The 21,506-nt window shown below is 44.6% G+C and overlaps 1 protein-coding gene across 1 annotated transcript in view; it reads right to left on the reverse strand.

Moving 5' to 3' along the window:
- Window positions 1–21,506, reverse strand: part of IPPK (inositol-pentakisphosphate 2-kinase) — a 49,857-nt gene that overhangs the window by 7,694 nt on the left and 20,657 nt on the right. The window contains exons 7-11 of the mRNA XM_081150846.1: window positions 19,283–19,341; window positions 18,733–18,805; window positions 15,348–15,627; window positions 14,067–14,217; window positions 13,279–13,381 (exon numbers count right to left, since the gene is read on the reverse strand). Coding sequence (XP_081006972.1) covers window positions 13,279–13,381; window positions 14,067–14,217; window positions 15,348–15,627; window positions 18,733–18,805; window positions 19,283–19,341 — 666 coding nt within the window. The remainder of the gene's footprint in view (window positions 1–13,278; window positions 13,382–14,066; window positions 14,218–15,347; window positions 15,628–18,732; window positions 18,806–19,282; window positions 19,342–21,506) is intronic.

A 21,506-nucleotide genomic window follows, 5' to 3' on the forward strand; every position in this document is an offset into this window, starting at 1 on the left:
GGAGCACGGCCTGTGGAATGTAGCTAAAGCCACGGGAATAGGAAAACACAGGGTGGGGCAAAAGTAGGTTTATAGTTGTGAGTACACAGGAGTTTATTCTTATATTAATTTTATTAATTATTGTTCTATTTTCCACATGAACTGTAGACCTTTTGTCCACCCAGTATATAGCTTTAAATACATACTGGAGAAAAGAAGGCCAACACTTCATTAAGTAAGCATTTCTATTTTTGTTAACCCTCACCCAAGGGTATTTTTCCATTGAATTTTAGAGAGAGTGGGAGGGAAAGGAGGGAGAGAGACACATTGATAGGAGAGAGACAAATCAATTGGTAGCCTCCTGCACGTGGGATCAAACCTGCAACTGAGGTTCGTACCCATGACCAGGAATCGAACCCTCGACCTTTCCATGTGCAGACCAACACTCTAACCACTGAGCCATACTTATCAGAAAGAAGTTATAGAAGGAACAAATTATGCAAATAATTTTTTTTTAAAAAGGAAATAATCAAGACCAGAAACTAATGAAATGGAAACTCAAACAGTATGGAAGGATCATAAATCATTGTTTACAAAGACTAACAAAAATGATAAACCCTTGGTGGGATGTACTGAGAAGGCAAATACTGTATGTCAGGAATAAAAGAGCATTCTTCAGACCTTATAAAGCATTCAAAGAATAAAATAATATTACAAAAAACCTATGCCAACATTTTGAAAATTTTAGATAAAGATTTCTACGAAATACAACACGAAAGAGAGAAAATCTGAAATTGAGATTATAACTTAAAATGTTCTTACAAAGACCACTGTGGGCCCAGATGGTTTCAAATGTGATTCTACTAAATATTTAAGGAAAAACTAATACGAGTTTTACCTCACCTCTTCCGGAGAAATGAAAATGATCAGATACCATGGAAATATTTTGTGACAGGCATACCCTTGACACCAAGACTTAACAAAAACATTACCAGAAACACATCACTCACAAACACGTGTGCAAAGACTCCCTGCCCGGCTGGAGAGGCTCCACTGCATCATCTCATGCACTGAAAAGTTGCCAGTTCGGTTCCCAGTCAGGGCACCCGCCTGGGTTGCAGGTTCAATCCCCAGTGGAAGGCAACTGACTGATGTTTTTCTCACATCGATTTTCTCTCTCTCTTTCTTTCTCTCTTCCTTTCTGTAAACATGTCCTCGGGTGAGGATTGAAAAAAAAAAAAGACTAAGCAAAATATTAGCAAAGCAAATGTCATAACATATAAAAAGAATAATATATCATTACAAATTGTACAATTAATCACATTAACAGAAAATAAGGGAAAAGTCATGTGATCATCTCAATAGAAAAAGAAAAGGCATTGATAAAATTCACTCCTGATAAAAACTCTTAACAAGACTGCAATTCCCACTATCACATATTAACTATATGCAGTTAAAACAAAATAAGTAAAGATATGAGGGTAGGATAGAAAAAATCAGAGACAATATGATTACATATAATAAAAACCCCAAAGAAGCTATGAGTAGTTAGAACTAGTGAGCTTAGAAAGTCTGACAGATAAGTCAAAATAGGAAAATCAATTGCAATCCACAGTGAACACTATAAAAATTAAATAATTTAAAAGATACCGTTTACACTAAAAGTATCAAATATCTGAGAATAAGTCTAATAAGACAAGACCTCTCTAAAGACAATCATAAGTTTTATGATTTGTTTTGTCAGATTTTAACACCTAAAAATATAGAAAATGTCCCTGGTGGAAGACTCAGTGCTGTATAGGTGTCAACTCATGCATTACTGCAATGCCCAGCCGATCAAAACCCCAAGGTTTTCTGTGCTTTTCCTTGTGGAACCGAACAAGTTGATTCTACGGTCTACGCAGACAAGCAAAAGGTCCAGGAGGGTCAAGGTGTTTATTAAAGGAGAGATTCTTGAAGAAGGTAGGATTTATACTCCTGGGTACCAAGACTCTCTAGTGACCAGGACAATTCCAATGATTCTGGGACCATTCCATATGAAAATAATAACCTACACCTCACACTGTACCAAAAATCAATTGCAGAAGGATACCCACCAAATACAAGAGACAAAGCAATAAGGTTTATAAAATATCTATAGAACTTTAATGTAAATAAAAGGTAGAAAAAGACCAAAAGTGAATTAAACTACCTTAAAGTTATGAACTTCCCTTTTTTTAAAATAATTTTTTATTTTTCAATTACAGTTGACATACAACATATTAGTTTCAGGTGTACAACATAGTGATTTAACATTTATATAACTTACAAAGTGATCACCCCAATAAGTCTAGTACCCATCTGGCACCATACATGATTACTACAATATTATTAACTATATTCCCTAAGCTGTACTTTACATGCCAGTGACTATATCGTAACTATCAGTTTGTACTTCTTAATCCCTTCCCCAACCACCCTCCCACCTGGCAATCATCAAAATGCTTTGTATCGTGAGCTTTTTCTGTTCTGTTCATTTATTTTGCTTTTTAGATTCCACACATAAATGACATCATATGGTATTCGTCCTTGTCTAACTTATTTCACTTAGCATACTTTCCTCTAGAACCATCCGTGCTGTTGCAAATGGCAAGATCTCACGCGTTGCATGGCCGAGTCACATTCCACTGTAGGTATGTGCCTCTCCTTTGTCCATCCGTCTACCGACGGGCACTTAGTTGCTTCCGTATCTTGGCCACTGTAAATAACGCCCAGGTGCACACAGGGCCCATGTCCTTCTAAGTCCGTGTTCTGAGGTGGACCTGCTGCGTCCCTCTTTCTCTCATCACAGCGTTTGCTTTAAAGCAGGTTTTGGCCTGTGTGTCTTTCTACCTGAAGCAGCCTCCGGTAGACACTGTGCGCGAGGGTCTCGTTTCTCCTCCATTCAGCCGCCGCATCCTCCAGAGCACTTAGTCCCTTCACACTTAAAGTAGTTACTGGTAGGATTTGATTACTCATATTTTTTATCTTTCTTCTTCTGAAGTCTCTTCAACACTTTGGTCTTCTGGTGATGAGCTCCAGTCCTGGCCTTTCATCACTCTGAATACTTCCTGCCACTCCCTCTGGCCCACAGCGGTTCTGTTGGGAAATCAGCTGGCAGTCCTGTGGGAGCGCCCTAGAGGTAACTAACTGCTTTTCCTGCTTTTCCAATCGTCTTTAACCTTTGGTATTTTAATTACGATGTGTCTGGGTTTAATTACGATGTGTTTCAATTCATCTTGTTTGGGACTCTGCACTTCCAGGATCTGTGTACCTTTTCCTTCACCAGGTTGGGAAGTCTGTCTCGATCCCTTGCTCTCTCTCTTCCTCTGGTACCTCTAGGATGTGACTGTTGTTACACTTGCTGTTGTCCCAGAGGCCCTTTAAACTACCCTCATATTTTAAAATTTTAACTTTTTGCTGTTTTTTATTGGGTGTTTTCTGTTACCTTGTCATCCAAATTGCTGATCTGGTCCTCTGACTTACCCAATCTGTTGATTCCCTAATGCTGCCCTCATTTCAGATCCTGTACTCTTCATATTTCACTGGTTTGTTCTTGTCTTCTGTCTCCATTTTTGTGGTTCCTGTCTCTCTGCTGAAGTTCTTACTGGGTTCATCTAGTCTTCCCCGAAGTTCCCTGAGCATCCTTACAACCAGTGTTTTGAACTCTGCCTCTGGTAGTTCCCTTGTCTCTACATCGTTAGGTTCTTTTCCGGAGATTTGTCCTTTCTTTCATTTGGGACTTGTTTCTTTGTCTCCTTCTTTTGACTGCCTCTCTGTGTTTCTTTCTACCTATTAGGTAGATCTGCTGTGTCTCCTGGTCTTAGTAGAGTGGCACTGTATAGCAGGTGTTCTGTGGGATCCAGTGGCAGTCGCCTTGGTCACCTGAGCCAGGTACTCCAGGTGTCCCTTGGGTGGGTTGTACCTCCTGTTGTAGTTGAACCTTGACTATTGTTAGGATGTCAGTGGGATGGATTGGCCTTCAGGCTGGCTGACTGTGAGGACTGGCCATGACTATAGTGGAGGAGCTATTGTGCAGCGACTGACCCCACGAAGCAAGATTTGCTTTAGTGGGGATCCAGTGCCTGCCAAGTCCACCCTTTGGGTGTGTCATTTGTGGAGGTGCTTGTGTGGTGTTCTGGTATGGTCTGATGCTGGCCACTAGGTGTGTTGGTTCTGGGGTCTCTTGGGAGAGGCTGTGGTGCCAGCCAAGGTCAGCTTTGCCCTGCCTGCAGCCAGCTAGTATGAGCTACAAAGTGACCTGCAGATGGTCACCACTTGTGCTGAGCTTGGAGACACCTGGAGACGTTAAGCTATGAACAGAGGCCAGCTGCCACTAATGCCGGGTTTGGGGTCACTTATCAAGAGGTATGGAGCACATGCAGGCCAGATGCTGTTTGGGATTTGTGAACCTTCGAGAGATTTTAGGGAATTCCAGTGACAGCTAAGATCAGGCTGTCTGTATGGAAATGCCACTGGAAACAGCTTGGGTGGGCCTGCAAGTTGGGTGGGGAGGGGTCTCAGTGAATCACCAGGGCTGGGTGAATAGTGTGAGTCAGGCTGATGGAGACTCAAATATGGTGCCTGCCTGCCAGTTCTGTGGGAGAGGGCTCTAGCAAAGGAACAATGGGTTCTGCCAGCACTTCTGTCTAGGAGAAAGCTGCCCCTCCAGCCCTCGCCCTGAAGCCAGACAATTCAGTTCTTCCTAGTACATCCCTGGTGCTTTCATGCTGCTGCCCCGAGTGAGTCCGTCAGTGAGTAAATCTGAGCACGGGCCCTTTAAGATGAACACCTGGGACTCCAGCAGCCTCCATCTCACAAGAACAGAATCCCTGCTGGTTTTCACAGCCAGATATAGGGACTCCTCTTACAGTCACTGGTGGTCTGGGCTGGGGAGCCTAGTGTGGGGCTGGGAATTCTCCCTCCTCAGGGGGGACCTCCACAGATGAGATATCCCTCCCAATTCTCAGCCACCACACATAGGCGTGGGACCTGCCCATTCCACATCTCTGCCCCTCCTACCAGTCTGGATGTGGCTTCTGCTGTGTCTCCTTAGATATAGGACTTCTGTTCAGCTAGTCTTCAGGTGGTTCTCAGAGATGGTTCTGTAGTTTAGTTGGGATTTTGATGGGGTCCTGGGAGGAGTCGAGCACAGTGTTTACCTACTCTGTGATCCTGACCGGGAGTCTGAATTTCCCTTCTTAAAATGACTCCATTAAGACAGTGAAACAGCAAGTGACAGAGTGAAAGAAGCTATCTGTAGAATATATATCTAATAATGGCTTCCTTCCAGGATATGTAAAGAAATCCTCCAAATCAGTAAGAAAGTGACAGACAACCCTGCAAGAAACTGGGCAAGAGACTTGAATAGACACATCACAAAAAACGAAATACAAACGGCCAATAAACATGAAAAAATGCTTAATCTTATTACCATAACAAGCCACCACTATACACGCACCAGAATGGTTAAAGTCAAAAAGATCCCCAGCCAAGTGATAGAGTGTATGGGGCACCAGGAACTATCCTGGCCTGTTGTAGGGGACAGAAACAGTAAACCTGCTTTGCAATATCTGCTAAAGGTAAATGTGCTCATACCTCTAGCCTAGAAATTCCACTCCTAGGAATATATCCAAAAAAAATGTGTTCACATGTACACCAAGAGATCTGTATAAGAATGTTTAAAAAAGCTTTATAACAGCACAAAACTGGGAACACCCAAAATGTGCATCACCAGTAGAATGGATCATTATAAAGCAATGCAAATATGGAAATGCACACAGTAACATGAGTGAATCTCTAAGTGTTATATAGAGCTAAAAGAGACACAGCTATATACATGATTCCATATATAAAGTTCAAAAACAAAACAACCAGATTCTGGGGATACAAGTCAATACAATAGTCAGCTCTGGGGAGAAAGAAAAGAACTGAACAGGAAGCCCACAGGGATTCCACTGGTAGTTCCACGAAGGTTACTGTGACAATCATTGGGCTGTATATTTGTTCTGTGTATACTATACTCACAATACAAATGGTTAATGAAAACAAATGCATAGAAAATAAAAAATTTAAATACTAGTAAATAGTGTTTTTGACAGGATGAGGGAAACAAAGGCCCTCAATTTTTGCAAAAGGGAACATAAATTGGCAAAATTATTTTGGGAGAACAACATGACAGAATCTATCAAAAAATATATATCTAGCCTTGGCCGGGTGGCTCAGTTGGTTGAAGCATTGTCGCATACACTGACAGGTTGTGGGTCAGGGCATATGGGAGGCAACCAATGATGTTTCTCTCTCACACTGATGTTTTTTTCTCTCTCTCTTTCTGCCTCCCCATCCTTCCCCTCTTTCTCAAGTCAATAAAAGCATATCCTTGGGTGAGATTTAAGAATAAATAAAATAAATAAATCTAGAAATTTTATTTCTAAATATCTTACAGATATGCTTATGTGCACAAGGTTTAAAGTACAAAAATGTGAATGTCAACGTTATCTTTAACAGTAACAAATGAAGACAACATCCAAATCAATGACAATGATATGACCATACTAAGGAGAAAAACAAATCCACAAATAGAGAAAGCACAACATACACTTACTTAGTAGGATAAATATAAAGCACACCACATTTAATGGCATTACACTAAAATGTCAAGTAACAAGAGAAAGAAAGAGAAGACCTTAAAAGCAGCCATAGAGAAAAAAATGCACCTCCTGAGAAAGGACAGTTAGACTAACAGAAGACATCCCAGAAGCAACATCCAGTCAGATGATGTTGCATAAAATGGCTAAATGCTAAGGAGAAACACAATCAACTCTTCTTTGTACCTAGGAAAAAAACTACCTTTTACGTTTGTGGACAAATTATAAACATATCCAGATATAGAGAATTTATCAAAAAACTTTCACTGATGTAACTTAAAAGCTATATATACTTCAAGAAGAAGAAAAGAATTAGAAACAATTGTAGGCCAATAAATTAGACAACTTAGATGAAATGGACAAATTCCTAAAAAGACACAAATTACCAAAACAGACTCAAAAAAAAACAGATAATATAGTTAGACCTACAATAACTAAAGAGACTGAGTTGGGCATCAAAACACTACCTACAAAGAAAAGGCCAAACTCAGATGGTTTTACTAGTGAATTCTATCAAATAGTTAAAGAATAATTAACATATCACTCCTTCTCAAACACTTCCAAAAATAAAAGAGGCTGGATCACGTCCCAACTTATTTGATAAGGCCAGTATTACCAGATGCTAAAAACAAAAACACATCATAAAAAATGAAAACTACAGAATATCTGTTATGAATATAGACACAAAAATCTTCAACAAAATAATAGCAACTCACATCCAGCAACATAAAAGAATAATTACATGCATGACTAAGTGGGATTTATCCTAGGAATGCAAGGTGGGTTGTAATATCCAAGAATAAATTAATGTAATATACCAACCATATCTATAGAATAAAAAACAAAAACCACATGATAATCTCAGTTGATGCAGAAAATACATCTGACAAAATACAATATCCTTTCATGATGAACACACTCAACAAATTAGGAGGAGAACTTCTTCAACCTGACAAAGGATATCTATGAAAGCCCACAGCCAACACCAGACATAGCGATGAAAGACTGAACACTGTCCCAGTAAGGCCAGGAACAATTCAGGAATGTCTGTTCTTGCCCATTCTATTCAATACTGTACTAAAGGTTCTAGCCAGGGCACTTATGCGAGAAAAAGACATAAAAGGCATGTGAATTGGAAAAGAAGAAATAAAACTCTCTATTCACAGGTTATCTTATATAGAAAGATTACCAAAGAGGCCACTGAAAACTACTAGAACTAATAAATCTTGCATGGTTGAAACTGAAAAGATCAATATACAAAAACAAATTGTATTTCTATACATATTCAACAATCAATCTGAAAACAGAACTTTGAAAAAAACTCAAAAAGACTAAAACATTCAGGAATAAACAAAGTACAAAATGTATGCTCTGAAAACTATAAAAGATTGTTGAAAGAGCCCTGGCTGGTGTGCACAGTGGTTAGAGCATCGGCCTGTGCACCAAAGGGTCACAGATTCTATTCCTGGTCAAAGGCACTCCCTGGGTTGCAGGTTCCACCCCTGGCTCTGGCTGCAGTACATGCAGGAGGCAACCAATCAATGTGTCTATCACATATCAATGTTCCCCTTCCCTCCCCCTCCCCTCCTCTCCTCTCTCTCTTCCCACCTCCCTCCCTTCCACTTTCTCTGAAAAGCAATGGAAAAATATCCTTGGGTGAGGGTTAACAACAGAAAAAAAAAAAGATTATTGAAAGAAAAAAAAATCTAAATAAATGGAAACCCATCTCATGTTAAAAAATTGGAAGACTTACTATTGTAAAGATGGCCATACTACCCAAAGCAATCTACAGGTTCACCAGAGTCCCTATCACAATATCAGCAGGCTTCTTTGTGGAAACTGGCAAGCTGACTTTAAAATTCACATGGAATTATAGGGATTCCAAATAGCCAAAATGATCTTGAAAAGGATGAACAAAGTTGGAGAGCTTACACTTCCCAATTTCGAAACTTATTAAAAAGCAATAATAAATCAAGACAAGGTATGGGCATAAATATAGACATAGATTAATGGAAGACAGTGGTGCCAAGACCATTCCATGGGGAAAAATAATCTCTTCAACAAATTAGGGACAACTGGATATCACATGCAAAGGATGATGTTGGACCTCTACCTCAAATCATATACAAAAATTAACTCAAAATGGATCAAAGTACTAAAACTATAAAACTGTTAGAAGAAAACCGGGAAAAATATTCATGACTTTGAATTTAGCAATGGATTCTTAGATATGACAACCAAAAGCATGAACAACAAAAAGAAAAAAATAGATAAATTGGATATCATCGAAATTAAAAACATTTTTGCATCAAAGGACATTATCAAAAAAGTAAAAAGGCTACTGACAGGATGGAAGAAAATATATGCAAATTATATATCTCATAAGGTGCTACTATCCATAAAATACAGAATTCTTACAACTCAACAAGACAAATAATATAATTTAAAAGTAGGCAAAGGATCTGAAAAGATTTCTCCAAAGAAGATATACATTTGAAAAATGTTCTTAGTCTTCTGGGAAATGTAAATCAAAACCACAATGAGATACCACTTCACACCCAAGAAGACGCCTAAAATCAGAAGGACAGATAACAAGTGTTGTCAAAGATACGGAAAAATTGGAACTCTCCTACACTGCTGGTAGGAATATAAGTTACCATTTGATTCAGCAATTCCACTCCTATGCATATACCCTAGAAAAGTAAAAACTTATTTCCACACAAAAATTTGTACACAAATTATAGCAGCATTGTTCACAGTAGCCAAAAAGTGGAAACAACCCACCGCCCACCAACTGATGAATGAACAAACAAAATTTATATTTTATATATCCATAAAATAGAATATTATTTAGCCATAAAGTATTGATATTTGCTACAGTACAGATGAACCTTGAAAACATTAAGCTAAGTGAAAGAAGCCAGTCATAAAGGACCACAAATTGAATATTACCTTTATATGCAATATCCAGAATAGGCAGAGAAAAAGCAGATAGTGGTTGCTTAGGGCTAAGGGTGGGAGCGAGATAGATAAGAGCATTGGAGCTAAACAGTAGGGGATTTATTTTTGAGTTGATGAAAATGTTCTAAAATTGACTATGGTGACGGTTGCACCTATCTGTGAATCTAGTAGCACCACCAAATTGTACCTTTAAGCAGGTAAAGTGTATGGTATGTATGTTATACTTCAATAAAACTGTTATAGAAAAAAAGGAAAAAGAGGAAAGATCTGAGATGCAAGACTCCTGGATAAAGACATGGGCAAACGTGATAGATCTAAGTAAACATCTGTATAAAGTAAGACCATAAATTGTGATTTTAAAAAAGAACAAGACAATAACTGCATGTATGTTGGAGGAGAAAACTGGAATTAAAGTATTGTTTGTTTGTGTGGCCGGGGTTGGGAGTCTGGGAGTTGGTTAAGTTATTAAGTAATTTTAGATTTTAAATATCCATGGTCAAATTGGACAAGTAACCACTAAAATAATAAAAACAATGTGTAACTTCCAAAGTTTATAAAGAAAAAAATGGAATCTATAAACTAACAAGCAAAAGGGAACAGACATCAGCAAACTCTGGACTGGGAGCCAAATCCAGCCACTACCTGTTTTATAAATAAAGGTTTACTGGAACATAGCTGTGCTCATTTATGTTTGTCTATGGCTGCTTCTGAGCTACAATAGCAGAGTCCAGATGGCCTACAAAGTCTAAAGCATTTACTATCTGGCCCTCCGTAGAAGAAGTCTGCTGACTCCTGCTACAGAATGCTATACACAGGATTCCAAGATGGTGGCAGATTGAGTGGAAGCTACACTGACACTCTCCCAGGACCAAACTGGAATCACAACTAAAATATAGAAAAACCATCCAGAATAATCAACTGCAACTGAAGACTAGCTGGAGAGCACCCTCATAACCAAGGACCTAAAGTGGAGACTGCACAGAGACTGGGCTTGGAAAAGGAGACCTTGGTGCGTATCTTGGTCCTGTCCATATACACCCAGCCCCAGCAGAGGGAACCACAGGGTGTGCAAAACTTCAAACAGGGTACTCACTAAAGGACAGTCGCAAACAGCGTCTGACACTGGCCTGCACCAGAGACCATCCAAAAGACTAGGAGTCCTGGCAGATCTACCTAACGCATAGAAACAAATCCAAAAAGGCAGCCAAAATGGGGAGACAAAAAAACAAGCCCCAAATGAAAGAACAAAAGAATTCCAGAAGAAGAGATAAATGAAATGGAGATAAGTAATCTATCGAACGTAGAGTTCAGAATACTGATTATAAGGAGGCTCAAGAGCATGAAAAAAAGATATGGAAACTATGAAGGAAATTAAGAATAACATGGGAGAAATTTTTAAAAATTGGAAGGAATAAACAGCAGATTAGGGGAATCTGAGGATTGGATCGGCCAATTAGAAGACATTGTAGGAAAAACAAAAACCAGGAGGATAGTCTAAGGGAGCTGTGGGACAACATGAAATGTGGCAATATTCACATCATAAGAATGCCAGAAGAGGTCAGAGGTAAGCAAGGGTTAGAGAATCTGTTTGAAGATATAATGGCAGAAAACTTCCCTAACCTGGTGAAGGAAAAGTCACACAAGTTCAGGAGGCACAGAGAGTCCCACGCAAGAACCCAAAGAGGCCCACGCCCAGACACATCATAATTAAAATGCCAAGAATTCAAGACAGAGAATATTTAAGGCAGCAAAAGAAAAGCAATCTGTTACCTACAAAGGAGCTCCCATAAGGCTGTCAGCTGACTTCTCATCAGAAACTCTACAGGCCAGAACGGAATGGCATGAAATATTCAAGGTGATGCAAAACAAGGATCTGAAACCAAGACTACTCTATCCAGCAAGGCTATCATTCGGGATAAATGGTGAAATAAAGAGCTTCCCAGACAAAAAAAAGGCTAAAGGAGCTTATCACCACCCAACCAGTGTTGCACGAAATGTTAAATAGACTAAACAGAATCAGGTGTGACCTTTTCTGACTGGCTTTTGTCAGCAGAATTCCCTGGAGGTTCACCCAGGGTGCTGTGTGTATCTGGAGTTCATTCCTTTTCATTGCCCAGCAATGCTAGTTCATGCAACCTGTCATAGGTCACCAGTTGTGTCCAGATTCTAGCACGAGGTTTTGGGTGGGCATAAGTTTTCATCCTCTCTGAGAAGTGCCCAGATGGGTCACAGACTACCTGCACGTGCAGTTTTGTGTGAAGCTCCCATAGTGTCTCCTGAGGGGCTGGTGCCACTTCCCACCCCCTCAGCAGTGTCTGAGTAACCCAGTTTCTCTGCATCAAGGCTTCGGTGTTCTCCCAATGCACTTAGCTTAGCCATTCTCATAGTTGTGTGATGACTGCTTGAATCTATTACAATGAGATTATGTCTACATACGAAGTTTAAAAAATGAAATAAATTCAAAAGTAATCCATGCTTATTTAGTAGGAATTTTGAATAATATAGAAATGTATAAAAAAATGAAGTCAAGTCCTATGGAAGGAAACATCCTCTCTTGAAAAAAGAAGCAAGGCTGTTATTTATCCCAAAATGAATGTACCCAAGTTCCAGTACCACAGGGCAGATCCTGTTGCTTTATTCTGAGGCAGAGGCCCCACTTTTGGATCTCTCCCTGCCTTGACGACAGCCCGGCCTTCAAGAGGGACCTCCTCAGGAGAGTTAACAGTGAGGACTCTTCACAAGTGGGAACCACAGACACATCATTGGTGCCAGGACACATAGCCAAGGGCTCCAGGACAGCGGCCCCAGTACATAAAGAGAAGGAGGTCAGTCCCATTTGTTCTTGCCTTTGTCACCTCACTGCCACGAGAAGAGTTCCTTGACCATTTCAGCATCTAGCAACAACACCTTGACAGCCCAGTGAGGCCTATGGCTCCCTCTCACAATAACATCTTTCAATGCAGAAAATAAAAGATAGAGGTGACATCAGATACCACAATTTTTTAAAATAAATGTTACACAAAACTACATAACCACACCTCAGAGTGATGACTATGAAGCTCTCGTGAGACTTCTACAGCGACTGCAGTGTGAAATGAAAGGTCTGATTTCCCATGGTGCAGTTGGGGGTCCTACTCACCCCCCAGAGGTTATTGCCATATTTGTAATGGAAGGAAACGCCAACTTAGTAAAAGATGTAATTTTTTTCTACCCAATTTCATGGAGGTTCTGAATTCCCTGATTTGATAGAACCAGAAAGAACAGGACTGGGCCACTTACCTAAAAGATATTCCCACACTGCCCCCTGGCCTGAGTTCTGGGGGAAGGAAGCCACCTGCACAGCCACAGGTGAGGGGGTCTGGATCCCAGTTAGGGCCACAAGAGGATGGCTGGTGCCAGCCAGTTCTAAGACTTCTCATAAGGAGGCACAGAGAGGTCGCCCTGGGTCAAAGAGGGCTGGGCCGAGGGGTAGACAGGAGCCAACTGAACAAATCTTCACCATGCCCAGTCCATCTGGGGGAGACTTTAGCTACTTTTTAAAAAAATCTCCAATTTCTGCTTTAACCATCAGTAGTAGGAAACATCAGTACTGGGAAACATTTCTCAGGAAAACCCCAAGTTAGTGTTAAGAGCCTAAGGAGCACACAGTGTGTTTCTGGAAAGGTCTGCCCACCTTTGTCAGCGCAAAAGCCACTGTCCCATCATCCTCAGTGGAAAGATCGAGCAGCTTCTGGTAAAATGCTTCATCATAAGGCCCATCTATTTGCAATGTTTTTCTGAAGGAAAGGGAACAAAAAAGATGACAAAGCTGTAGGGAACTTTCTTAAACTGCTAACAACTTAACTACACATCTGGTTTTAATTACCATCTAAGGGATCCTCCTCTTCCTAATCCTATACTTTGCCTGAAGAACTTGTAAGACCAGAAACCAGGGAGCTGAGGCTGAACATGTCCTGTTTATGACAAACGGCAGCCAGGTCAGAGAACCTAGTGAAGGGAAAGTGGGGAGGAGGAGTCTGGCCCCCGCCACACACCACACATGTGGACCCCAGCAACCCTATCAGGAGGGCCGGGGACGAACTTGATTGCACAGGAAAACCTAAGGCAGAGTCTGCCCAGGCAGAGACGCTGCCGGCAGTGGAGCAGCACTGCCCCCTGCAGGCTCAACCCAGACTCAGGACACAGAACTGCCTGCCGTGGACGGTCAGATTCACAGGATGTGCTTGCTTTTTGATCTAATGGGATCCCAGCCCCTCCTTTACACAGCAATGAGTCCTAGGGGGGGCCTGGCACCTGAGGGTAAGGAGGGAAGGTGGCTGGAGTGGGTCATATTCCTGGGAGCCCTGTGCTATCCTCCTGTTAGAGCAACCCTTCCCTTCATCTCCATCTCACCCTCAGAGCTGCTCAAGGGGCCCCTCGTAGGCCCAGAAGGGGCAGGGGCATGACAGAACAGAGCCCCACCTCTGCTCAGGAAACTCCTCCAGGTATCGCTCAACCCGTCGGTACAGCGGGTACAGGCCTTCGATGTCCAGCAGGTCCAACATCTGCACCTGAAGGGTTTTGTACAGAAGACAGCCCTTCGGCAACCCCGAGTGCTCCAGGCTGCCTTTTCCTACCAAGAACATCAGGGGAAAACAAGAGGTTTACTGTCAAGGACTGACAAAGGCAGCAGGCACAGGCTGCACCCTGCCTCACGAAGGTGCTGGAGCTGCAGGCAAGCACAGGGCCAGGCACAAAGCAAAGGGCAGGGACCCACGTCTTGCTCTGTGCCTCTGTTCCCTCTCAGCACCTTCAACTCCATCACACCAGCCCAGATCTGCATTTAGAGGTGACTCTCAGTCTAAAGACAAGGCACAAAATGTAAAATGGCCATGTTAACACTCCCAAACCTGTGAGCATGTCCATGAAGCCCAGATCCACAGCTCACTTGGAGAAGCAGGTGGCCACACTGAGGGCGGTGGTGGTTTGTAGTGCCCGGGTGACCACACGACTTCTAAAAGCCACATGGGCAGGGCTGCCATCTTCCTGTCACACCCCTACAGCCACCAGAGGTCTGAGACCACAGGGCTCTTAGTATGAACATGGGAGAGTTCCTGTCTTCCTAGTCTGCTCCTCCTGCCACAGGCCTAAGCACATGGTGGAGCTGCTAGCAGATGGCAAAGGGGCAAATGAGGATCCCACTAACACTCAGGACAAAAATCCAAACTAGCCACGTGAAGCCCAGACACCACCAAGTCACAGTCAGCTACTGCTAAGTCTGTGAGGAACAGGTCCTCCAGTGGGAGGCGCCCAGAGCCAGAAGCCCTGCAATGCTTGTGTTTCCACCATTGGCAAACTGCTGCCCTGGGCCTCCCCCTCCCCCCGCCCGAAGGGCCTGTGCTGTGGACTCCACCTTCTGTGTCTCACTTCTCCACATGTAAGAACAGGCCGAGGAAACCCACCCCCAGGTTTAGAGAGGACAGACCAGGACGATCTGCAGGAAGCACTCAGCGAACCACAGGCACACAGATGTGCTGGGCGGTGTTTCAGGGAAGCCCTACAGGGCAAACCTGGGCTGCAATTTACAAACCCAGATCGAAGATGAGAAAGGGAGTCTCCCCAACTAGGGCTCAGAGGCAGGGAGAGTGGCTTTGGGGAGCCCTACTGGGGCCCAGGCTGCTCCTGCAGAAGCTCCATGAGGCCAAGCAGGACCCTAACAGGCTGCGTCCAGGCTCTGCCCATCCGCCCAGCCACTCAGCCTACCTTGGTGATGCAGGCTCCTGCTGAAAGGGCTGGCTTCACAGACACATGGGCCTCGCGACCCAGGCCCCAGCTTCAGGGCACCTGCCCGGCCCTTGTCTGAGCCGCTGAGCAGCACCCGCGTGATGACACGCACCAGCTCCCGGATCACGGCCCTTGTGCAGTGAGGCCCACTGGCCAGGCCGTTGGATGGGAAAAAGAATGGTTTCAGATGATGTGCCAATTCGCTCCAGTCAGCTGCTGGGCTGCGCGCGTCCTTGCAGCCATAAATCAGCTCCCCATTCTTCAGAAAGGAAAAAGGACAGGCAGGTAGGAAAACACCTTCGTCTCTACCCACTGGGCAGGCAAAGGGACCTAACATCAAATGCGTGCCCACCTGGGGTCCCTGCACACTGTGGCCCTGTGGGAAAGCACCCTGTCATTGATCAGGAGGCAAATCCCACTGGAAAGTGGAAAAGAGGAAAAGTTCTAAAACACTGAAGACTGGAGTCCTGAACTGACCTACAAACCCTCAGGCCAGAACACGCCGCAACTGGCAGCCGCAACTGGCAGCCGAGAGGCTGAGGGACTCATGCGCTCCTGGCAGAACACACCGCAACTGGCAGCCGCAACTGGCAGCCGAGAGGCTGAGGGACGCATGCGCTCCTGGGAGACAGTGTCCGTGGGGCCTGAGGAGAGGAGCTGCTGTGCCAGTGTGCATGTCTATAAGTAGACACTTTCCCAAAGTGCTCTGTCCTTGGCAAAAGGCTGAGCCAGGCTCCCACCAGGGTGGAAATCTTTGTCTTTAAGCCCATCCTGCCTTCTAAAACCAGCAAAGAAACTCCTTGTGGCACCGATGTTCCCAGGGTGCAGACAGAAACACCCAGTGGGCCTAAGCCTATGACATTTATGGGGGTCTGTCATGTCTGGTGGAAGAGCCCCTAAGAGAACCCTGGTACCCACATGCCTGAGCAGCAGCCAACCCCAGGGGAGTGGCAAACCTCGTGCCCCTAGTTTCCTCATCTGTGAGATGGTGTGGTCAACAGCCTCCAGGATGGCCCCAATGGCTCATATCCCTTGACACTCATACCCTGTAGTTCTCTCCACACTACAGAGGCTTGGTCAATGTGACCAACAGAATGAGGGCAGAGTGACAGCACATCCCCAGAAAGATTAAGTTATAAAAGATGCCATGGCTTCCATCTGGGTGGCTTTCTTTTCAGATCACAGCAGCCTGGTGAGAAGCCCCATGGAGACCCTCATGGCCAGGGAGCACATACTCTGGCCCCAGCCAAGTTTTCAGATGGGACACAGCCTCAAAAGAGATCCTGAGCCAGAATCAGCCTCTGTTCCTCAATTCCCGGCCACAGAAACTGCGAGATGAGAAGTGGCTGCTCTGAGCAGTAGCTAATATCAACGAGGACCATTCCTGCTCTGCCCCCAGGTGGCAGCTGGGAGTCGAGTAGATCCAACCTGAAGTGTAGACAGGGCATTCCTCCCTCAGCAAGTCCTGGGATTCAACAGCATGATGCCTCCCTTGGGAAGCCCGTTGACACTGTCAGAACTCAGTGGGTGTCCAGGGTGATGTGGACACAACTAAGGCCACTGCTAGCCACAGTACCGGGGGGGACCACTGAGACACTGACCCTTGAGATGGGCCTTTAGTGGGAGGAGGGTTGCAGGCAAAGGGAAGGCAGTCATTCCAGGAGGAAAGCAGGCCGAGAGGAAGTGCTGAACTGACACTGGAGGTAGGGCTGGGACTCAGGAAGCTGGTCCCTCTTTCCAGCCCAGGAGTGGCTGACTGACCCCTGGAAGCTGAAGGCCTCTTCTCTCCAGTGTCTAAAATCTGGATAGCGAGAGTTTTACACCTACAAATATAGTTGCTCAAGGACCTCGTGACATTTGGAGGAGAGCCATCAACCCAGGCTCCATGGCTACCCCACGTGTCCCTCCCCCAAGTTTCACAGGTGAGCAGTGCTGGGGTGGACAGAGCCACAGCCATGGACAGACAGTAGGAGGGCACCACTGACTGTGGCCATGAACCTTCCCCATCCGGAACTTCATGGTGATTGGAGCAAGCCTCAGCCCCACAGCTTCTCACAAGAGTGATGGCACTCGAGAAAATGGACTGCATGGCTCCAGGTATTATTTTTAAAAGCCATGCTTTGTCCCTTCTCTTAATCCATTTCTTTTGAAACTATTATCTCTGGATGTTTCCCATGCTGATTTCAACAGAAGCAGCAGACAGTCAGGTTCTCAGGCTGAGGCCCCAGGCCAGGGCAGGGCAAGCTGTCGAGGGCCTGAGCCACACCTGCTACTCAGCTTAAGCGTGGGCTGAACACGCCAGCCTAGGCAGGGCAGTCAGAAAAGGGTCCACTTCAGACAAAACGCCAGCCTTACGACAGGTTCCAAATAAACCCACAGGTGAAAGGAAATATATCTTTCAAATTTAAACATAAAATTCCTGAAGTCTTTATAAAAATTAAAAATATAAACTGATTTTAGGTATATCTACCTTTTCTGGATTTGGAAAGGTGGAGGAAGATGGGGTCAAGTCAACTCCCTCCAACCAGACTTCTGAGTCAGGCGGGAAAGCGGGTCAAGAACAGGCTCCCCTGCTGCCCGCATGCAGTGCAGAGCAGTATGTCCACAGAGCAGGGCGCAGCGCATACAGCTGTCCAGGCCCAACAGCTCCGCTTCTCCACACCCCCATTCCTGCAAGCCTGGAGTGTGCCGCAACTCTCACTCATGGGTCCCACTTAACCAGGACATAACCGGGGCTGGGGCTGTCAGTGCAAAGAGAAAAGGGGATGATGCCCTACTCCTAGCACCAGGCCAGGCGACCACAGGGCCTTAGAGAGCCCGGACCAGGGCCCCCGTGGCAGGTGGCAAGGAGAAAGCCGAAGGTATCTGTGCCAAACAGTGAATGAACTCTTCCCCTGCATGGCCAGGACAGAATTCACTAACTGACAAAGAGGTCCTCAAATTACAAGCTCCCTAAGTTAACTGGGAGCAAATGCACAGGTGTGGCCACCCTCTAGGTTGTGCCACCCCAGGGCCTTCTCCCACCTCAACCATACAGGCCACAGAGACACACAGAAGGTGGTGAGACAAGCCAGACCATGTCAGGACTGTCCCCCTCCAAGATCAGGAGTCAGGGCCTGTGTGACAGGGGAGCCAGAGGTCACCCAGTGGTCGAGGAGTCAACATCACACTCCAGGGAAACATAGGCTGTCGTGCACCTGTAACTGGACTTGGAAAAAGGACTACAGGACTGTGCCATGGCAGACCCGGCCCAGGCGTCCTCATCTGCAAGGTCCCAGGGACCAGACCCCAGGAATTCACTTGGCTCAATCCAGGCACCTGCCTCTTCCACCCAAAAAGGGCCATAAAATAGAAGAATACTTACCTTAAATATCTTTAAGTTGTTCTGTGCCTCCTGTAACAAGCTTTTCAAGGCAAAGTACATTCTCTGTTTATCTCTGAAAGAGGAAGGGGTAGTGGATGGGGTCACTGGCCTGTGCTCAGGACATGCGGTTCCCAGGCTCACCAGGATCATGAGCGCCACATCGCCAAGCTTCTCAGGGAAGGAGCCGCATTGTCCCAGCCTCTTGCACAGGCACCCCCAATACACCCTGAACCCCCCCTACTCTCTTCCCTTTCCTCGTGGCAACATCATCCCAGCTGCTGGCTCCCACAAGAAACTTGGGAATCTACAGAGGCCACCCTGACCCTCGGCAAAAACCTGAGCCCTGCCCAGGGCCCTGGATACACACAGGCCAGTACTCCAACCTCACAGGATGCCGGTCCCACCCCACCCATATCTCCCCCTCTCAGACATCATCCCCACTAACCCCGCCTCACACATCATCGCCCACTAACCCCACCTCACAGAACATCCCCAACCCCCCCACCTCCAGGGAAGATGGCATAGGGACAAAGTAGATGTGTTCTCTTACCCTGAGTAGAGATCGAGGGGACAGTATTTACTTATCTGCTTCCACTTCCCAGTTGCCACCTGTCAAGAAACCACCACATGTGCCAATGATTGGACTGGGATCAGCACTGGGGTAACTTTAACACAAAGCCAAAGTGTCTAAGATGATGAAGGTCCCAGATGTCACCACCTTGGGGAACACATCACTCACTAGCTGGGGTGGGGAGCTCGGCCTCCTCTGATAGTCTCATGTGGCTGCTGCCCAGCCCTCTACATGAGCAGGGAAGCAGTAGCAAGCATCTCTTTTAAATGGCATGGCTAAACTCCAGTAATGAGATAAACAAATCTTTAAAATTATAATATCCAGGAAGGAGAGAGTGTGGCCAATAAATAATTTCATATTTCATGTTCTTGATGAGAAGAAAAACTGGCACAACCTTTTGAAAGGCAACTTGCTGGTTTCCATCAAAATTTAAAAGGTGTGTGTCTCTGACTTGGCAAATCTACAAGGAATCATAGGGTCACAGATGTTCACTGCTGCCTAACTGTAATAGCAAGACCTAGAAACAACTAAGTAAAACCATAGCACATGTGCTCTCATGGGCCAGGACACAGCAGGACACATGTTCAGAGACGGAATGATTAAATGATATGCAGCCACTCTGGAAAAAGGTAGGGCTAAAAATCACCAAGATTTATTCAAGTCAAAAAGCCACTTGTAGAACACAGCCTACGACACCGCTTTTGCTAAAGAAGAAAAGGACAGGTATCACATGCTCGTACCCAAATATGCAGAGGAAGGCCCTGAAAGTACACAGCACACAATCCTCAAGGGTTGTGTAAGAGAAAAAGCAATGAGCAAAACAAATACATAAAGCAAGGCCCTCTATTTGTTTTAGAAATGTGTACACATGCATATGCGAACACACATTAGAATGTGTGCACGCGGCATCACCTCGTTTCCACTGGACAACATGTTTATTTTTGTTGGCACAGGAAGAAGTCCGGAAGGATGTACAAACTGACAACGTGAGTTACCTCTGGGAAGGCAGGTAATCGAATTCATACAATTCCATATTTTATCAGTTAAATGAGCAGGGACTGAGTCAGCAGAAACAGTGAAGTCAGAACCTCTGGAAATTCTCTCCCCCATATGGGCAATGAGAAAACTGGCAAAAACTACCAGAATCAATTGAAATTTTCATAACTCTGAAAAATTAACCAAAGTCCTGCAACAATCTGGGGAGCATTTATTCAAGACAAACAGCTAAATCTAAGTAAGAACTGTGAGCTTTGTGGCACTTTAATGTCCTATTCCTATCCCATTTATAGTTCCAAGGGAACCCTGAAAATGACCAGCCCCAATCATGTTGAAAACAGAAGCCTGGCAGCCAAGAGAGGGGCGGAACAGGGCAGGAGCTACTCCAAAGCCTCATTCCCAGAGAATGTGCATTATGTGACCAATCTCTTGGCTTCCTGTGTTCACTGAACTGTCTTAGACCTTACCAGGTACAAAAGGGGCATTGTTTCCCAGGGGCATTTATAAAAACGATTCAGAGGCAACTGTTCCAACTTCATAGCTGCCTGCGATAGTGGATAACAGCTGTGGCAAACAATAGGCTAAACCTAAAGCTAAAAAGAAAAAGTTGAGGCTCTGAAAAACTCCAGCATATCTTGGGCATCTAGAAGGCCATGCATAGGCTCTGGAGAGGCCTAGAAAGGCACTCACCTTCTGCGGATCTGAGGCTCTGTGACAGTGAAGGCTAAGGCAGAGTTGTAACTCTCCTGCTGAGGGTTGAAGGCAGGCCTCAGCACACACACAGAACCTCTTGGCAAAGGTTGAGAATCTTACTGGTTTCAGGCATTTAAAAAAAATCTCTTCAAACCATTACCTGCCCACTAAGCCAATTGAGCAGACTTCAAAGCTACACACAACAAAAACACAGACTTCTCAAAATTAGCATAGAAAAGTCACTAAAGAAACAACAACAATTACAACAAGCAGCAATCAGAAATCCTAGAGAGGTTGTAGGATCTGATTTCCAGAGTGGCTACATTATAATACTTAAAATGCCCATTGTCAGCAAGTCATTACAAGATATGCAAAGAAACAACAAAGTATGAGCCATACTTTCAGGGAAAAAAGCGATCAATGGGCTGTCCTGAGGGAGCTCAGACATTGGACTTACTTATACAAAGACTTTAAATCAACTACTTTAAACATGCTTAGAGGTAAAGGAAACCAA

The sequence above is a fragment of the Miniopterus schreibersii genome (genome assembly GCF_964146895.1).
Source record: "Miniopterus schreibersii genome assembly, chromosome: 11".
Taxonomy (NCBI): Eukaryota; Metazoa; Chordata; class Mammalia; order Chiroptera; family Miniopteridae; genus Miniopterus; species Miniopterus schreibersii.